At 36.8% G+C, this 18,623-nt stretch overlaps 1 protein-coding gene across 7 annotated transcripts in view; it reads right to left on the reverse strand.

Annotated features, from left to right (window-relative positions):
• The window catches only part of ARB2A (ARB2 cotranscriptional regulator A), a 262,882-nt gene that overhangs the window by 64,640 nt on the left and 179,619 nt on the right, over nt 1-18,623 (reverse strand). For 6 of the 7 annotated variants that reach the window (XM_021541557.3, XM_021541554.3, XM_031507505.2 and 3 more), the window contains 2 exons: nt 6,138-6,254; nt 2,951-3,035 (listed from right to left, as the gene is read on the reverse strand). In XM_021541557.3, the coding sequence (XP_021397232.1) occupies nt 2,951-3,035; nt 6,138-6,254 (202 nt within the window). Of the gene's footprint in view, nt 1-2,931; nt 3,036-6,137; nt 6,255-18,623 lie in introns of all 7 variants that reach the window. The other variant, XM_077790119.1, reaches the window with a different exon arrangement.

Consider the following 18,623-nt stretch of genomic DNA (forward strand, 5'->3'; position numbering starts at 1 on the left):
ATGGTTGTCTTTCTGGGCTGGAAACAGACACTGTCAGCCCATGTTTAGTTTTTTGACAACCAGCAACTGTGAATCATTCTTCTCAGAGTTGCTGTCAACTGACTGCCTACACAGCCTGTACTTGTGCCTGGGACTGCCCTGACCCATGTGCAGGACCTTGCACTTGAACTTGTGGATTTTTATGGGGTCCACTTCTGTTCTGCAGGCCCACTTCTCAAAATCCCTCTGGCTGACATCCCTTCCTACCAGTATTCTAGCTGGTGTCATTGACAAACCTGCTGAGGGTGCACTCAAACTCACTGTCTATGTCACCAACAAGATGCCGTAAGATATTAAACTATGACACCACCATGCAACCAAATTCCTGAGACATGAATGAAAGACCCTGAAGGTGAGACCCACAAAGTACCTTCTGCCACAAAAACAGACATCCCCTCAACATTTAATTACTAAAGTGTACTCATTCATTTTTGTAATCAAGTAAGAAATGAATCAATTATGGAAAACATTTTAATTCCTCAATAATTCTTTAATCAAAAGCTTTAACAACTCTATCCAGAAATACAAATAATTTTTCCAATTTGATGGTAATTTATTTTGTCTCTGGTGATTTTAAGGGAAAAGCAAGCAAGAGACTGTGAGGTAATCTGCAGTAGGAACTGCTCACTAACTAGGATTGCCTGTAAAACCTAGTATACTGAATGGCTGAATATCAGACACTTTTAGGAAAAGCTGGCTCAAGAGATGTGACCATGAGGCAGTTATTTCTGAATTTATTTTCAGTGTAAACAGAGATAAAAGATGGGCTTCCAAGCATAGAAATAAGTATTTCTACTGCAAAGGGTTTATTTTAAAAGATCTGTCATTGTTCTGATTGCTGTCATTGTTCACTGAAATACTAAGGGCAATGCTGCCAGGATTTGAGTGTGGACTCACTTTTTCTGTACCTCAATTCTCAAAAGAGTGAAATAAAATCTTTCACATTAAACAATAATGCCCCTACATCTAGTAATAATTAATAAGTGTATTACCTATTACCCTAATGCAGGTTTATACCATTGCTTATATAAAGACACTGCATGAATTATTGATTCGGTTCTCTGTAAATGTCTTACAGGTGTTTACGTAAGAGATAATTACAAGAAACATAAGAAAAAACATATGAGCTAGCTGATAATTCAGGAGCAGTCACATGAAATTACACTATTTAAAACTATATTTGTATTACAAACAACTAGCATGGAAATAGTTACCTTACATTAAGTCATTGTCAAAAATCTCTGTTGAGAACACCTAAGACATTAGTGATCTTAATTTATCTCAATGTATGCACCGAATACAAATACCCAACTGTAACTGGCTGAAATCCTACCCCATTTAAATTGTTCCTTCTACCACTTAAGTGCAGCTTGGGAATTCATTAAGTGGTGCAGAAACACTAAGGCCACTGTGACCCATCTTCAACAGAAATGTAAAATCAAGACTTATTATTTACAACTCTAATGAAGAATCATTGTTTTTCAAGTAACACCTAAGATTTATTTTATAGAATACCTTTTTAGCTTATTTGTATTAGGTGAATACAAAGAAAGGGAAAAGATGCTGTCATGGATTATTTTCAGTGTTGGCCAGTGTACAGTAAATATTGACCAGTTGCTAACCAAGTCCTGACTAAAATGACCACTATAACATGCAGTCTTTCATAAAAGCAAGAGATGTCAGAGATTGGAAGTGAATATTGTTTTAAAGAATTTAATTCCTGGATAATATTTTTCTTTTAAACTGCAGTTTAATCTCCTCTAAAAGAGCAAAAAGTTGCTAAATGAATGTTGAATCTATGAACATTTTAGCAATATATCATTTTCCAAAGCATGAAGGAACAATGTCAGTTCTATTGCATGTGTCTGTACAGAGCGGAGGATCCGCACAGATTGATTCCAAACCATAGCAGAAATGTAATCAAAATCAATGGTTGTTGTGAACTTTCAAAGTAGTGCTATATTTTCCAAACCTTAAAAATATCCTGTAGTAAACTCAATTTCATCTGCAAGGTTAGACAGATCTCACTAACAACTTCACAAATGCAGATATGAAACTAACTTGTCAAATTAACTACTGCATCCCAAAGAGCAAGGTCAAATATTGTTTCTGCTTTTAAATGAATATTGTATAGGCAGTGTCTTCCTTTGAACTTGGTTTTATATTCTAGAGAAATATGCTACCTATGGCTGTTAGGAAACCTGATAATCAAGCATGCAAGCTCAGTAACTGCTTTATGTATTTTAGATTACCTACCTGCAGAGATTGGACATTTTCCTTTTACATGGATGACTAAATCTACTTTCTGGAAATATCATACATTTAACTAAAGTCTCTGTGTAATTTCACGTGCTCATTCCAATTTATCATTCAATAATGAAAAACCATAGCTGAATATATCCAAAACAACAGAAAACTCACATCAACATTCTTGGTTGGATGCTGCAAATCATTTGCTATGTAAACTAGACTTTTGTTGATCAGCATTCAGGAAAGTGGCTCATTTATTTTAACTGTAACTTTCATTAATGTACTTTTTTAAAATATTGTTGCCAGCATAGAGTTGGATATTTATTCAGGGACCTTTGATAAGTTTCCCAGTTCTTGTTATCACTATTATTTTTCTCAGACTCCCACATATAATGTCATCAATTACTTAAACAGAAAGGAAGACTAGAAAAATTCAAGCATGAAGTAGACAACTTAAATCCCATGCAAAGCAAGAAAAGAAAAAAAAAAAAAAAAAAAAAAAAAAAAAGCGGGCTGCATAAAATATCAGAAGCCATATGCTTCAGCCACATCTGGCCGTAGAAAGGTTAAAATGCAGTCAGAACCAAATGCATTTTTAAATGAACAAGCTGCTACTGTGTATAAACATGGACACTGGCTTACTGCAAACAAATAGGTGTACCTGCAGAGACACGGGGACAGTCTGGCAGCATGGACTCCACCGACGTGTCCAGGGGCTCAGAGCTGGACACCCAGTTACAGCAGTTCTGTAAGAGCAGGCAGGCAATTCTTGGCATAAGTCAAAAACTCAGAGCAAAAATAAATGCAGATGTTGTGAGGACAATGATCACATCAAACTACTTAAAACGAATTTACATAGCAGTCACAATAACTGGACATTACACTACACTAACTTACGCTTACTAAGGATGAAATACTGTAATTTCATACTAAGTAAGAACATAATTCAGCAGATGTAATGTGCTGAAGTATCATGTTTTAAGTGCTTATTTGAGTGCCAGTGGACTTAAGTAGGTGCTTGGACCAATTAGTGCCTGAACTACATGCTTTAGGATTTTCTGAGTTGGTATTGATATAAACAGGTGTTGGTATAAGCACTGAGCCTGCTCATTTGCTAACATTAAGAAATCAGAATTTCCCAGGGTATTTTGATGGCAAACACTGTGGAAGGAACGTTCACGAAAACACGAAACAACATACAATAACTAAACAGAAACCATCAAGATATAATATTAATATTCAAATAATTGGAAATATAGCTGAGATGAATGCGAGTGAACATTAAAAAAAGTCAAATACTGGTCTCTGTGGAATTATATTCACAAAGCCTTTACATTTACCTTTCATTCCTGAACCTCTGAGAAGGATGAATTTACCATGAATTTTCTACATGTTTTGCTCTGAATGGTATCTAATCAGAGTAGTTTATAAACTGAACTATTAAATTATATGCTTTCAATAAAATATGATGAAACTACACCAAATCTACTGAACTAAAGATTTTATTACAAAGCAACTACATTTTTAATAATATTACCAGCTGAACAACAAGATCCATGTAGCTTGCTCTATTAAAAATCTGAGTTTTTCCTTTCTGAAAACCTGATTAACTTCATTTAGTGGAAAAGGTAAAGAAATGTGCAACCTTTTGGAAAGACCCAATAGATTTTCAGACAGATTTCTAAAAAAAAAAAATATCATCAGTTAATGATAGTGAAAATGTACAAATTCTCTTCTGGTAAACAGCATGTATTGTGTATTTGTAGATGCTTGCTGCCCTAGTTGTGCACCATGGAGTCCGTCCTCACTGTGGAAAGATCCTTGACTGGTAGATAAAGTATCTTATTGTATTTCCTTAATTCATTCTGTCTGGAAGAAGATGTCAGCTGCGTTGCAGTGAGGAGAGAATTTCAAAGGCTTCAGTCCCCACCAATAAAGGGCGAGGAATGGCTTTTGAATAGATTTGTCAAGGCAACCCTACTGTTCTTTGACCAGGGAGAGCAGGGACAACATAAAGGAAGGGTTGCTGTATGAGATTAGAAAGTGAAGTTCACAAAGCATGGCAGATTTTTGTAAGAAACAGTAGATCAATGAAACTATTGAACTCAATGGAAAAAGAAAAAAACAAACACACTATCCAGTAATATAACATATTTAGTAAAAAACTGTTAAAATTGAAGTATTTCATGAAGGTTTTAAGATTTAAAGTAGTAAAGCATTAGAATTTTATGATTTGCATGTGTAATTTTAATTAACACTGAATGTGAAATTGCAAATGTAAGGTGGTAGAAGTTACAAAAGAAGTAGAATTTTTATCAAGTATTACATTCATTTGGAATAAGTAAAATTAATATTAACTACTGATAGAACACTACATCAGAGAGCTGGAGATAATACAGAAGATTAGCACACAATTAACTATCTTTTATATACAATGTGACACTTGTCTGTAAGAAATACGTATTCTCGAAAGCAGTGTCAAGATATGTAAATGGATGATTTGTTTTATCATTCATCACAGCTCCTAATAAATTCAAAAATCATGACATCTATAGGTACTAAAAATACGCCACCAGTGATACAGGAGAGATAGCTCAAATGAAGAATTACTTTATTTTAACAATTCATTCTTTCAATGACAGCAATTAGTCCTACAGACAGGCAGCGATTAGGTGTATATTTTAATTATTATTCATTTTACCACTAGCCTTAAACCTGATTAAAGTAAGAGATATCCAGGTGATATGCTAGACTTAATACCACTCAGCCACATTTCACATATGTAAAATTCTTCTTTCTTATAGGAGATTTTTAATGCTAATGCAAGTTATGACACTCCATCCACTTTTTAGGCCATTAATCATTTAACTTATTCTTTAACATCTACTTTCTGCAAATGAAATTAAAGGTAATGCACTTTTCTTATTCAGACTAAACGCTTAAAGAAAAATGGAGTTGTCAGATTCAAATTACAGGATTTAAAATTTCAGTTTTACTACCTAACACATATTTTAAGGTTTTGATTTCCCATAAAGAAAATGGGGATTTCTCTGACAGAGCCTGTAGGGGTTACCATTCTTTATATTTTTAACACTTAAGTCAGAGCTGTCAGGCTGCATCCCAGGTGACCCTCTATTCCCATCAGTCACGGCTTATAAAACTTTAAGTTAAAGTTAGGAATAGACACTGTATATGTGAAGTTTCACTAAATCCATGAGAAAAAGTCAAGTATAAAAGAAAGTTTGGGATGTGACTAGTTTAAATTCACTCTGTGCACCTATTGTTGTAGTGTTCTGCCATGGGAATTCAGAAAACAGAGATGGGCCTGATCTGGTAAGGACAAGACTCATAAACAGTAGTTTAGTTGGTCTCTCTAAAATACGATTTTCAAAATCTCATCAACCTCATACCTAAGTTTAAGAGCTGCCAAGTCCTACAGGAGTAATTATATATCAAAAAGCTGCTGAGAGAAAGACATTTGTGCAAATCATCAAACTGAGTCATTAAGTGCTTAAAGAGGATTTTCCACCACTGCCAGATCAAACCAGCAGCACTGGGTGCAACCAGGACTTTGATCCAGGTATCAGGCACTGCATGGGCTGCCTTGGCATTTCTATGTTTTGCTGTGCATCAGGAAGAAACACTGGACTTCCTGCTTAGTATTCTTTCTTAGTATTTTGACTGCTAACTTGGCAGTTCAGAAATGGCTTTAATCTTGGTTGTTTTAATGGCTGGTATGGATACATGATCTCCACTGTTTTGTATTATATTGTCTTTCACACCAAGACATATTTATTCAGTCATATACAGATGTACATACTCAAATTCTTTTAAAAAAAGGGCTTTACCTCTCGCATCCACTCTCGAATAGTTTTTCCAACTTCTTGGTGCCACACATTGTGAACTGAGTCTGTCAATGCCACAGCAGTTACCCTATTCTTTACTTCTGCCTCTCGTTGAATCATCTGTTAAAAAAGATTGTATTTAAATTAATTGCTTTTACTGAACAGAGTCTGCTTACTCAGAGAAAATTATCTTAAATTTAAAAAGAAACAGCAATACAGATTCACTACTTGATTTCACTTGTTTTAAAGTTTATACAATTCCTAACAAGTACAGAAAAACCTGAAACACCTAATATTTTTGATAAAAAAATTCTAACTTTTAACTGACTGAACTATTCAGTCCTATTATTTTCCATGTGGCTTGACAATTCTAGGATTAAAGGTATCATAGTGAAAAAATGGAAGATTCCCTGAGGACACCTTTTACAAGCTTCTCCAAGTTCCTATTTCAGTTCTTCAGGGAAGCTGGTACCTGTGGTTCACTGTAAGGTTCTCATGACTATCATCTACTAATTTTCAGTAGATTGCTGTAGTTTTTCTGATGTACAATCTCACTTCGACTTGTATAGGTTTTTTCTTTTTCTATCCAATTTAGCTATCTTGCACGCTCACCATGGCCCCAAAATTCTTCTCTCTTCTCCCTTATTCATATGCTTACTCAGCTAATACCAAAGCCTCTCAACATTTTTAGGATATTAAAGACCCTCTGTTATTGCAAATGACAATATGACTAAATAATATCAGTTCTAAAATTAAATTATTGCTGCAAATAACACAAGTGAACTGACAAAGATGCTGTGGAGTTCAGCACTGCTATGCAAGATAAAAGGTACTAGGAAAGAATAGTTTGATATCAAAGACAGACAAAAAGGTTTTAATCTCCTGACATGAGTGATCCTAATTTGTAACACTGGATCAAAGAAAGCACAATAAATTATACTTATAAAACCAACTGGTGTCATTATCACTGTGTATGCTGCAATAAAGTTAATGTTTTTTTAAGCTTCCCTTTGTATAAATGTAACACCTATCACATTTCTAAAAATCAGGTATTCATTCTTCATGCTCTAGTAACTGCTTATCAGCACACAGGCTGCACCTCTGAAGTCACTGTTCCATGTCCTTGCCATAAGAATGACTCCAAAAACCTACCAGAAAAAAAGTTTTTTGAAAGAGACAGAATCTATAAACAAGACCTGTCAGCTACACACACCTAACTTGCTTTAAACCCTGCTGTACATTGAATAAGTATTTTAAACAACACCTTATGTACTAATATTTGTGTTCCAGTGCTGTGCATTCTAGCACTCATTCGGCTGCAGTGTCTTCCACAAAACACTGTGATTAAACAGGCAAAAGTGCAAAAATATCACTGTCCTTGAAGCTCACATACCTACCAATTACTCAGAGTTATTACATGCTGCGTGAAGTTTAAAATCATCACCAGCTCAGAGTATTCCAGCATGACTTCCCCCATGAACGGCTTGTATTCAGAAGCACTTCTAATGACCAGCAAAGATAAAAAATATGCTCTGCTTTGGAAAAGCAGTTTTTTTCTCAAGCTACTGTGTCCCATGTTTCTGTTTTGAAAACTAGCCATTCAGTTCATCAGAACATCACCTTATTCTTTAAATCACAAGAAAATACAAAGGTGCAGTTCCCTTTTTCTTTTCCAGACCTATCTCAGGTTTGCTATTCTCAATTTCCCTATGCACATGTAAGGACTGGCAGCCATTGATCACCATTTCTTTCTAATCTTTCTTCATATAGTACATACAGTCTTTGCTTTTCAGATAATGTATAATATATAGAAAATAATATGCAATACCCAACATGCTCCTGGTGCTTGCCATTCAGCTTTGTAGATGCCTGCAGAATCGTATTCTCTTCACAAAGATCAGCAAAGTGACTGAGGCTGACAATGTGATGTTTTTTGATAACTCAGCCACAGTGCTAGGGTTAGGACAAGGTCTCATGGTCTCAGCAGCAAAGAGGGATCAAAAGGAATAACTGAGCTTCACGAACAGATTTCTTAACATCCAGCCCAGAAGAAAAAAGTTTTGGTAGGCATCCATGCCCTTCTGAGCCAACTTAGAAAAGAAAGAGACAAAAACAACACATCAAGTGTGGAAAGGATTCAGGGTATAATCTTCATTTAAACAGGAAGTCTAACGTGTCCATGTTTCAGTGACACAGAAATGTCACAACAGAGCATGTCAAACTGAAGACACTTTTGCTTCTATCAGAGCAGCTCAAGTTTACTGCTACAATGGGACATTCACTGATAATAATAATCAAGGAGAACAGATCCAGGTTAAGCACAGGCAGCAGACCCTCTTATCAGGGATGATAATTTACCCTGCAAGAAGATACAAGAAGTCTATGAACTTTTGGGCACAGATGCTTCAATATTCAGTAAATGCTTCAGATTCAATGGATTGATAGCTCACAGTTAGAACATATTCCTCTTTTCTAAAATCAGTTTTGAATTAAGATAAATTTTAAAAATTAAATGAGTGGAATAAAATTGTAAAGGTAAATAGACTGACTTTAAACAAAAATGTAGTACCATTCAAATTTGATGTAACATGAAGTTGTTCTAGATTTCAAGGGAAGGATACTGTGGGATGCATGATTTACATTTCCCAGTACTTGTTTTATTCCACGGAGCCTGTAGTCTTTTGAGGTGGACATACTAAAACTCAAGATATTTAACAGACCACAGTCTACTAAGAATACTAAAATGAAGACATTTTTCTTTAGAATAATGATTTTTTTACTGAAGCAAACAAAGGCCTAAGAAAATTTTCTGAAGTTCATTCATGGCTTATAATCTTTTTACATCAGTAAACTCCATAGACAGAAAATATTCACAGCCTAGGAATTACTTAATTTCCTGCTCAATGCCCATTTAAAAACCTTAAATTATTCTTATCTGACTAGATTTTGCAGGAGAACAGCTCTCTCTGAGCCTCATCACTGAATGGCTCATTCTCCCCTTATACGCCTTCCAATAATTCATTTACAACCAGAAATAGGTAAAATGGCATTTCTCTATTATATGTAAACAGGATTACTACATCACTCATGATTCTGGGTCCTCTAGAATTTCCCAACAGGCTTCTCTCTTTAGGCATTTCCATTTTGTCATTTTTCTTCTGTTCCTTCTTCATAGTCACAGTAAATTCTGATTTTGTAACTTACTAACCATATTCCAACACTATATATTTCATTCTGTTAGAATGACAAGTTGTAGGCCAGTTCTCCTTGCAACAAGTTAGAAAGCATTCAAGAATCCTTTTGAAAATCCTCTTTATCCCAGTGATTGAAAATTTATTTCTTCACTTTGGAAGGGAAAATATCAATTATCTAGGTGCAGAAGTATTCAGCTCTAAGAGCTACATAAGCAAGAACTTGAAAATCCCTAAAAATGCATTCCTTATGTTCATACGTAATAATAACTCATTTGTTGCTCAATTTAATAAGTAGTCTACTGCTAATTTGTAGGCTTATATTACAGTTATCATAACATTTTAATGTCAAAAGGTTGATACCTGTATTATCTGCAGTGTGTATAAATAAAACATAGCTTCATACATACAGTACATATGCAGTATATGCAGCATTCATATATAGTCAAAACAGATGATAAAATATGCCTTTGGTATATATTTTATACCACAATAGTCCTGTCAAATGAAAGCATGAATGTGTTAAAAGAGGACTCAAAGGTCTGATCTTGCCAACAAGACAACATGAAAATCCATGTAAGTACCAATTAGACTTTAGGTAAATAGCTGTGGGAGTAAATCCTAGAGACATTGATCCCATACTCTTTATACCAATTCTAACATTTAAAACAGGTAAAAATCCAAACTTCTGAAAAAAGCAAAAGTAAGTTAAAATATTTATTTTTACAGGCTTTTATTTTTGCAGGTTCATACAATCAAATAAAAAACCCATCACTTCATGTTCAGGGAATATTTACTCTTCTGAGTTGTTTGTAATTAGGAATAAGGAAAAATGGATTTAAAAAGTAATTAAAAACACATCCAAATTTTAATTTCTCTTGAAGTTTTGAGATAAACCATTCAGCTACTTTCTTTGTCTTCCATAGCATTTTCAGTTGTGGCATGGTGTTACATGGTATGCACTGGGCTTCAATGGGCATATCGACAACAAGCATTTGATTTGGAGCAACATAATTTTGATGCAAGTCTTCCATTGCATCCAGCTGCATCATACTGACTTGACACTCTTAAGACATTTTGTCACCTGCAAGCAGAACTCTTCCAGAGGAAACAACCAGAAGCCCCTGTCCAAAAGTCCTCACTGGTTTCCAGACTTGGAATGAATTTGCAGTAGCTAAATTTCCGCTAAAGCAAAACAGCTTCAGCTGGACACTGAAATATTTGTAAATGCAATGGTAAACAGGAGGAGAGAGGAAATCACACGATAGGAATAGTGTGCAAGAGGGAAATTTTTACTTCCTTTTGGAAAAGCACCTGGATACCTTTGTGGTAACTTATATGCTCTCCTTGTAACTTGCTTGTTACCAATCTACAGTCAACATCCTCTTCAACCATCCTTTCACTCAGTCTCATACAAACCAATTAACTAGTCTGTCTGCCTGGCAGCACTTGAGCCTCTCCTCAGTTATGAAAAACTTCTCTTCACCAGGAAGTATACAATTCTATATTCTGTAGTGCAAGTTTGTTGGTCTGGCATTCCTAAGACCTTTCACTGCTTCTTGAATAGAATTTCTGAATTTCTGAAATACCCTAAATTTTCTGCACATCTTAAAATGGAATTAGATTCCCAAGCCCTCATAAAATATTATTCATTAGGAATTAGAATTGCTGGGCAACTATGCTCGAACAGCAGAAAGCAAAAATAAACAGTCCAAAGTTCTACCAGGTTTCGTTTTCAATTAGCAACAGCAATCATCTTCCCTAAATGAATTTGCACATGTGATAAAATCCCTACTTGCAATACGCAAAGCCCCTGATACACATCAGTTTTTACACAGCAAAAGAAAATAACTTCAAAGATACAATCAGAGAATGAATGAATATTCTCAGAGTATGAGAATATTTGCTGATATTTTGTGCAAACATCCACTAGATGCTACATCTGCAACTGTGATATTTTTCTATAGCAATAAATCACACTGCAACAATCATAATAATGCATGAACATGCTTTAAAGCATTTGGAGTCTAGGACTTGTCAAAGTTCATAATGCAAACCAATTTCTCTTGCAGAACTTCTACTCAAAATTACCACCTTACACTGGGGCTGTAAGTTCATAAAATCAATCATGAGTAGAAAAATATTTAAATAAAAAATAGCTCAAGATTTAAGAAGTCATCTCCTTTTTGCATAGCTCATAGCAAAACCCCCTAAAAACTTAAAAAAACTTGTACACAGAATTCTGTTGGTATAACAATGCAAAGAGAATTCATGCTTCTCCTGTAGAAAGCCTCAGGCTCCCGCTTTATTAAAACCTTAAACTTCATAATGCAATTTTCCTGTTCTCTTGACCCTAGTGTATTATGACGGAGTTTACAAGAGAAAAGTCTTTGAGGACCTGCAATAATGAGGGAAACAACAACTAACTTCCCAAAAGCAGGCAGTTTAGGTGTGGCAGGGCTTATGGGTAGGATTACTGGCTCACCTCAATTACAAACCAGCCAACAATTTTTTTTAGCATGAATGAAGTGCAGCAGTTTAACAGAAAGCCCATCACGTAAAACAGATTGGTATGGTACCATGGAGATAAAAATCTTTGAATTGGTCTGCTACATCTTGCACGTAGCAGACCAAAGCAAAACAAGCTGGTGGCAGGGAGATCCTCTACTCTCTGGAACACAAAATGTTGGCATTCTTCAACATTTTGTGCTAGCAGGTGAAAAGTGAACATTAGACAAGGTGAACATTTTCCTAGCAGGTGAAAAGTGTACATTAGACAAGAGGGTTTGGTGAATTTCCTTCCCATTAGAAATTCAACTAACGCAAACAAAAATTAATCCGTTTTTCACTGGACCTCAAGACATTTCAGCAATTAAGGTTGCTTTGCACTGCTGCAAGAACTGCAGTGATGATCAGAAAGGGAGGTTTGGAGCAGATGAATCTACCTGGAGTCAGCCAGTTGGGTCTCCCTCCTGACAGCTGGAGTCTGCTACCCCAAGTTTGGAGACTCAAACTGGGGAGATCTCATTGACATGAAAATTAAGTTTTCAAGGGCCAACGGCTTCCACCTATCTCCTATCCAGGTACAGAATGTGAAGCCTGATCAATATACGTCTTAACATTCCTATGTTGCTGATAGCAGCTGCTAGCTGCTAGATTGCCTCTAACATATGAGATAAAAAAAAGTCCAGTTATGAAAGTGGAGCTCCACAAGGGTCAGTTTAAGCTGCCAGAAAGCATCAAAACTACCACACAGAGTATTTGGTAAAACTAACGCTGAGGAGCATCTGATACTCGAGCAAGGTTGTTTAAAGATAGTTTGTGTATGTGCACTGCAAGTACCTGAGCCCCAGGAAAATCGTACTTGTAAAATCATAGTTTACTAAACTATTTCATTTTGTGCTCACAGTTAATTTGGATTTGGGTAATGCAAGATGGTGTGAGCATGTGATCACACCAAACCTCCAGCACAGCACATTCTTTGCAGCTCTGGCTTTACCACATGGCTTTACCATGTGTCTGTGTAAGCAGCATCCTTTTAATAACAGTGAAGGAGGTTTTCTGGTAGGAGGCTGCATCAGCTCTCCAAATGACATGAACTCAGCCAGCAAGACCAGTCCTCTATTGGCAAACCCTGCCCTGGGGATTTTATTAACAAAGTTATCTTGGCTGTGATGATGAAGGATGTTTCCAGTCTTTACTAATAAAACCTTATTGGCTGCAAGTCATAGCTTTATTTTCTCTTGGTTTATCTGTATTTCTGTAACAGTGGACAGCTATTTGAGTGTCATGCCTAGTTAGAAATTAAATATTTAAGCAAAAAATAATTACTTTAAAAGAAATTAGAATATAAAATAAATAAAATCAAAAGCAAACCTGATCATAACACAGTAAAGATAAAATAATAGTTAAGTGCTAAAAGGAGCCATTTAGACCCATGACCAAAAGCTTGAACTGCTGTAGTATCAAGAAAGGTCAAGGTCTACATAGAGTAGGAAACAGAGATGTCTCTACTTGAAATTGGGAGTGTTCTCACCTCTTACCCCAGAGTTGCTATCCTGGGCTCAGCTTTCACAATGACTTTCGTAGTCCTACTCAGCTCTGGGCATGGCCAAACTACAAGCTATAATTTTGAACATCTCCTTGTGTAAGTGTAGGTCAGATTTTCAGCCTGATCTTGCAGACATTGCAGACCGTTGAAGCATTTAAGACCAGCAGTGCACAGCTGACATGCAGCAGTGTAGCCCAGCTGACATTTTATCACAGATGCTCCATCAAAGTGTGGTGCCAAATGCTGCCTTAGACCTATCAGTGAACAAACTGTAATAGATTTTCAAACTCCACCAGTTTTCTTGCTATTGAGAAAAGTAGGAAGCTTCTACCAGGAAGCTTACAAGAGAAAAGTCTTTGAGGATGTTTCAATCTCAGGGAGGAGCACAGTCTCAGGATGCAGATGACCGAGTTACGATGACCCCTTCAGCTGCCACATGTCAGACTCTCTGCAGTAGCTCACAGCTTGCATGGGCTCCACTGAAGGGCAGCAGCAGATAGAAGCTGGATTGTTGATGTTGCTAACAACCTCAGCCATCTGTTCCACCCATCTGAGGGATGTGGCTGCTCTCTAGTCCAGCTCCAAACTGCCACTGTTTTCAGCCCCAAGGTTTCAAGCCTGGGTCAATGTCTCTGTGATAATTGCTTTGGCTGATTTCAGACCAATCAGCCAGCAGGGCCAGGGAGAAATAAATCCTTTGTAGATATAAAAGAAGTTCTTCCTAAGGTACTTGCTTGAGCTCAACATCTCCTAAATTACAATGGAACAGCTCTGCTCTATCTAAAAACACAGTACTCATACAAAATGGATGAATAAAACTAGTTGTTTACTCTCAGACTATCTTGTTAGGCTCCTCTTTCACATTTCAAGGGTGAAAGCCTTGAGCCAGAATAAGTAGGTTGTAATTTTTCTTATTCAGATAAACATATATAGAATACAGTGATCTTAAATCTTTGAGATGACAAATTAGTTGAAATAGATTGTTCCTAAAAATCAGTGTGTAACACAACTAATAATAAACAAGGCTTGAAAATTAAACTATACAAGGGCTTGGAGTTTTGTTTTGATATTATACCGTTACAAAGGTAATGGTACATATCTAATGAAAAACATAACCTGGAGTAAGTTATGGAAGTAATTTTCTCATGTGTCAATAAATGTATAAATCCAGAACTCAGTGTAAAAGTGAACAATCATGTTAGTGAAATGAATGTGAAACAAATCAAGTAAATAATTGTTTTTATATATTAACTATCAAATACATCAGGGTAAAATGACATTATTTCTTCATTCCCTCTGTTTGAATGGTACATGGAAAACTGTCATTACAGTTTTATGCAAATCTCATGCTGGTGCATTTTTCAAAGAAATAATTTAGTTCCTTGTATTTAATTTTATACCTGGACAGAGAACTGCACTGGTTTAACATCAAGAAGACCAAATCGTCCACCAATTTCTAGATCTAGATCTAGATTTCTTTCTACCTGAAAAAGGACTGGTCATTTATTTAGGAAATAGCCCTTGTTTTATCATACATGCATATGCATACAAACATATCAACCTATAAATTAACTTTTATAAGGAAGCCCAGCTTTAAAAAAATAAAAAACAAACAGAAAATGAGAAAAACTGAGTGCTGAGCTCAGGACCTCACAGGTGGACATGAAGTCTGACATCCTTGTTATATGAATATAGCTGGATTTCCACTTCAGACAGAAGATAATGACTCTTATAACCTCTTAGTAACTTCAGAAAGGAAAAGTATGTCCACAGGCAACATCTCTGAAGCAAGAAGGCATGGAAACTGAAACTTCTGGGGTCACACAAACTTCTCCTTATGATTAGGGAATGACAAACTGCTTTGTTATTGCAGGCAGCCAAAAGAGAAGAGCAGGAGCTTCCCTTTCCTTTCTCACTAAAATGCTGCTGCCACTTACATTCTCTGTCACCAAAAAAATGATGTGCATGTGTGGTATAAACCCAAATGACAAACAGACCACAATACCATAGAATCATAGAATGGTCTGGGTTGGAAGACACCTTCTTTATCATCTAGTTTCAGCCTCAGTATATGACTGATACCTTCAAAGTCTGAAAAAACCGTAAATCAGGAGAAAAAAAATGGATTTTTTAAAATCAGCCCTCTTTATCAGACATTGGACATGCCATCAGCTATCCAACAAAGTTTTCCAGTCACTCAAGAGATGGAAAAGTAGCAACAAGGCTAACAACTCTCCTTGGAGAGACTTCATATACTGAAGGGCTTTGTGAAGCAAAGGATGTATAACTATATAAAATACAGTTTTACATAATATTAAAAAAAAAAAAAGAAAGAAATTATTCAGAAAAAGATCTTCCAATTTAGAGTACAGAATAGACTCATGATTAAATGTCTGGTCCCTGTCCTGTGACAGAAGCCATCAGGCACAGCTTTACTGGCAAAGAAAGCTCTGACTTTCCATCCTTCAAAGACATGGGACATGGACCTGCTCTCCATCACATCTGGAGAGACATGGCACTGCAGCAACATACAACTTCCGCCTCAGCATCCTTGGAGATAGAAACACGGTGGGTGTCTTAGATGCTGTCTTGCTACCATGAAGTATTTCTGTGTTCCTCCTCCTGGCCTGCTCAGTGATCCTGCATCAACCTGGGCATCAGCTTGCCCACTTCTAAGGAATGCTCCAGGAGACTGATGTGTAATATGCTCTGCATTCCCCCAGCAAAAGCCTGCTCATTAAACACCACAAATCACCTTCCAGTACTGATGACCTCACTCAGAGAAGTGATGCCAGGTAGAGATGGATCAAGAAAAAATAAACAAGTGCCACTTAGCATAATGCATGCTGTGCCAAAATGTGAGGACAATGGATGCTGCATAAAAGCACCAAATATTCCCAGCTGCCCATGTAGGAAGGTACTAATTTATCACACACAGTCCTTCTCTGGTTGTACTGGACTCTGCCTCTGGTGGTTGCACTCGGGTTGCCAGACTCAGACTTTCCTGGAGGTATCTGCCAGGCCCCACTGTTGGCTTTTGATAACAGGATACACCAGTAGGCAAGCTGGGATGGTTTGGAGAGCACTGGGCAACCCTCCCCTCTCAATGCAGGAGGAGCCAGCAGGCAGAGCTGCAATAGTAAATGTCTAGTGCACCAGGTACAACCTGAAGAAATGGCAGCCTTTGTCCAGTGACCACAAGAGCTCATCAGGATGCCACAGGACCATGAAGATCAGCCACCCCTGCACTAAAGCAAAATGTCTGCTGAGCTTTCTGCATACACTCTACAGTACTCTGAAAAAGGCTTGCTGAAGCTTTAATTACTTGCCCATCTTTGTAAACTAAAGGCTCATAATTTTCAACTTAAGAAGTCCCACTTCAAAAAAAAAAGATTTCAGAGAGATCATGGAAATTAACATATTCAATAAAAAATTAAAATGTTTAAGTCATGGGATAAAGTGGAAAGCCAGTCCTTCTTTCCCACAGCATTTCATATATTTTTATTATACATCCACCAAATGACAACCTCCTCGAAAGAGACCCATTTTCTTTTTGTTTGGTCTTGAACAAAGTTTAAGCATATAGCACATACAGAAGCATTCCTGTATGCTCTTTGCCTAATTTTAAAGTAAGTTAAATAGAATATGCAAAATAATAATTTAGTTAGATCAAAGGCAGCTGGAGCCATCCCTGGTATTTATTTTCAAACCATTACACATCACTAGCCAGGTACTCCCCATGACCCTCTGATCTCATAAAGTTCATAAACAATGTTAAATCAGAAAGCAACTGCAAGCTTTATTTCTGCTCCTTTTCCTCCAAGATCCTCTTCAGTAAGGAAAGAGACCAGGATAAATCTGCATTTCTTTATTTCACTAGCAGCACCACCACCACCACCTTAGCTTATGCAGGCAGAGTTGGGTCTGATGAGCCATGTGGCTTATCACACAATTGGTTGAAAGTGAGCATGTAACTGAACTATGACACCAAATAAAGTTCACAGCTCCCATTCCTGGGAGCTTCAATTTCCATGTCTCTCCTCTTAGACATATGACATCACACTCACATCTCTAATACTTAATCATCAGAGACAGCAACTTGAAGACTTCTGCATGCTTTGGGAGGGTTGTACCAATGGAAGGAATTAGCTCTTAACTTTAGAAACATGTACAGTGCCAAATCACATTCAATATATAGGCATGCACTTATGGCTTACAAGGGTCCTTTTAAACTTAACAAGAAGCATCACTACACTAGGAAAAATGCTTTGCTGGGAGGTTTTCCCAGTTTAACCAAATTATTTTCTAAACTAATGATTAAACTCACAACCACCTTGAAATACAGGCAAACTCTGCTGAACCATCAAGGTCCTACCCACTTCTAAAATATCCTTGCTCTGAGTCCACAGACCTTTCAGACATCTGATACCAATGTATTATTAGGAGAGAATGTTGTGGTTTGGATCATAAATATGTTGCCTGTGATTTTCTCTTCCTGCAACTGCTGCAGTTTGCAGAGGGGATAACATTGCATCACAGGCCAGCTAACTTGGCAGTTGAAAGCCAAGTGTGAAAATAGTGGCAGTAAATTCCTACCCAAGCCACTCCTGCAAAACATGGGTATAACCATGTGTTGTGGTACACAGATTTTATCAGCACTCTTCTGGCATAGGTTTTCAGTGTGAAGCTATAAGCATGTTAGGCAAATCACTCCCAACATCTCAGGATGTGTTCCTGGGAGAGCAAAGACCTGTGTTGGCCCTGTGTTAATTGGCTGGTACCCATCAAGCTCTGCTCAGCATGCATATGTATTTTATTTTTCCAGGTTAAGGTGTTACAAGCAAACTCTGAAGTTTATGTGAGTAATGAGAGAGGTAGCTGATGTGATTAATTTGTTTCAGTGAGACTTATGTTAATGAAATATCATTTAGGTTTGATGAAATACCTTGTTCAGGGCAAAAAAATCTACTGCAGCATATATGTGGCATGCCTGCTATCTCCAAAAAAATACGTTGGCTGGTTTTAAGGAAAAAGTCATACTTTTATAATGTGTTGTGTGCATGAACATAAAAACACCTCTAAACTTTTTCCACAGAAATGTACATCTAGCAGAGAGTCCTCACTCCAGGTTCATATATTAATGAACCAGAAATTACATTCCCTTTATAGCAACTGTCCTCTAGCATTCCCCTGCCTTAAGGAAAATAGCATTTCAAAACACTGACAAGAGCCAAGTATATAAGTCCA

The sequence above is a fragment of the Lonchura striata genome, chromosome Z, assembly GCF_046129695.1.
Source record: "Lonchura striata isolate bLonStr1 chromosome Z, bLonStr1.mat, whole genome shotgun sequence".
Lineage (NCBI taxonomy): Eukaryota > Metazoa > Chordata > Aves > Passeriformes > Estrildidae > Lonchura > Lonchura striata.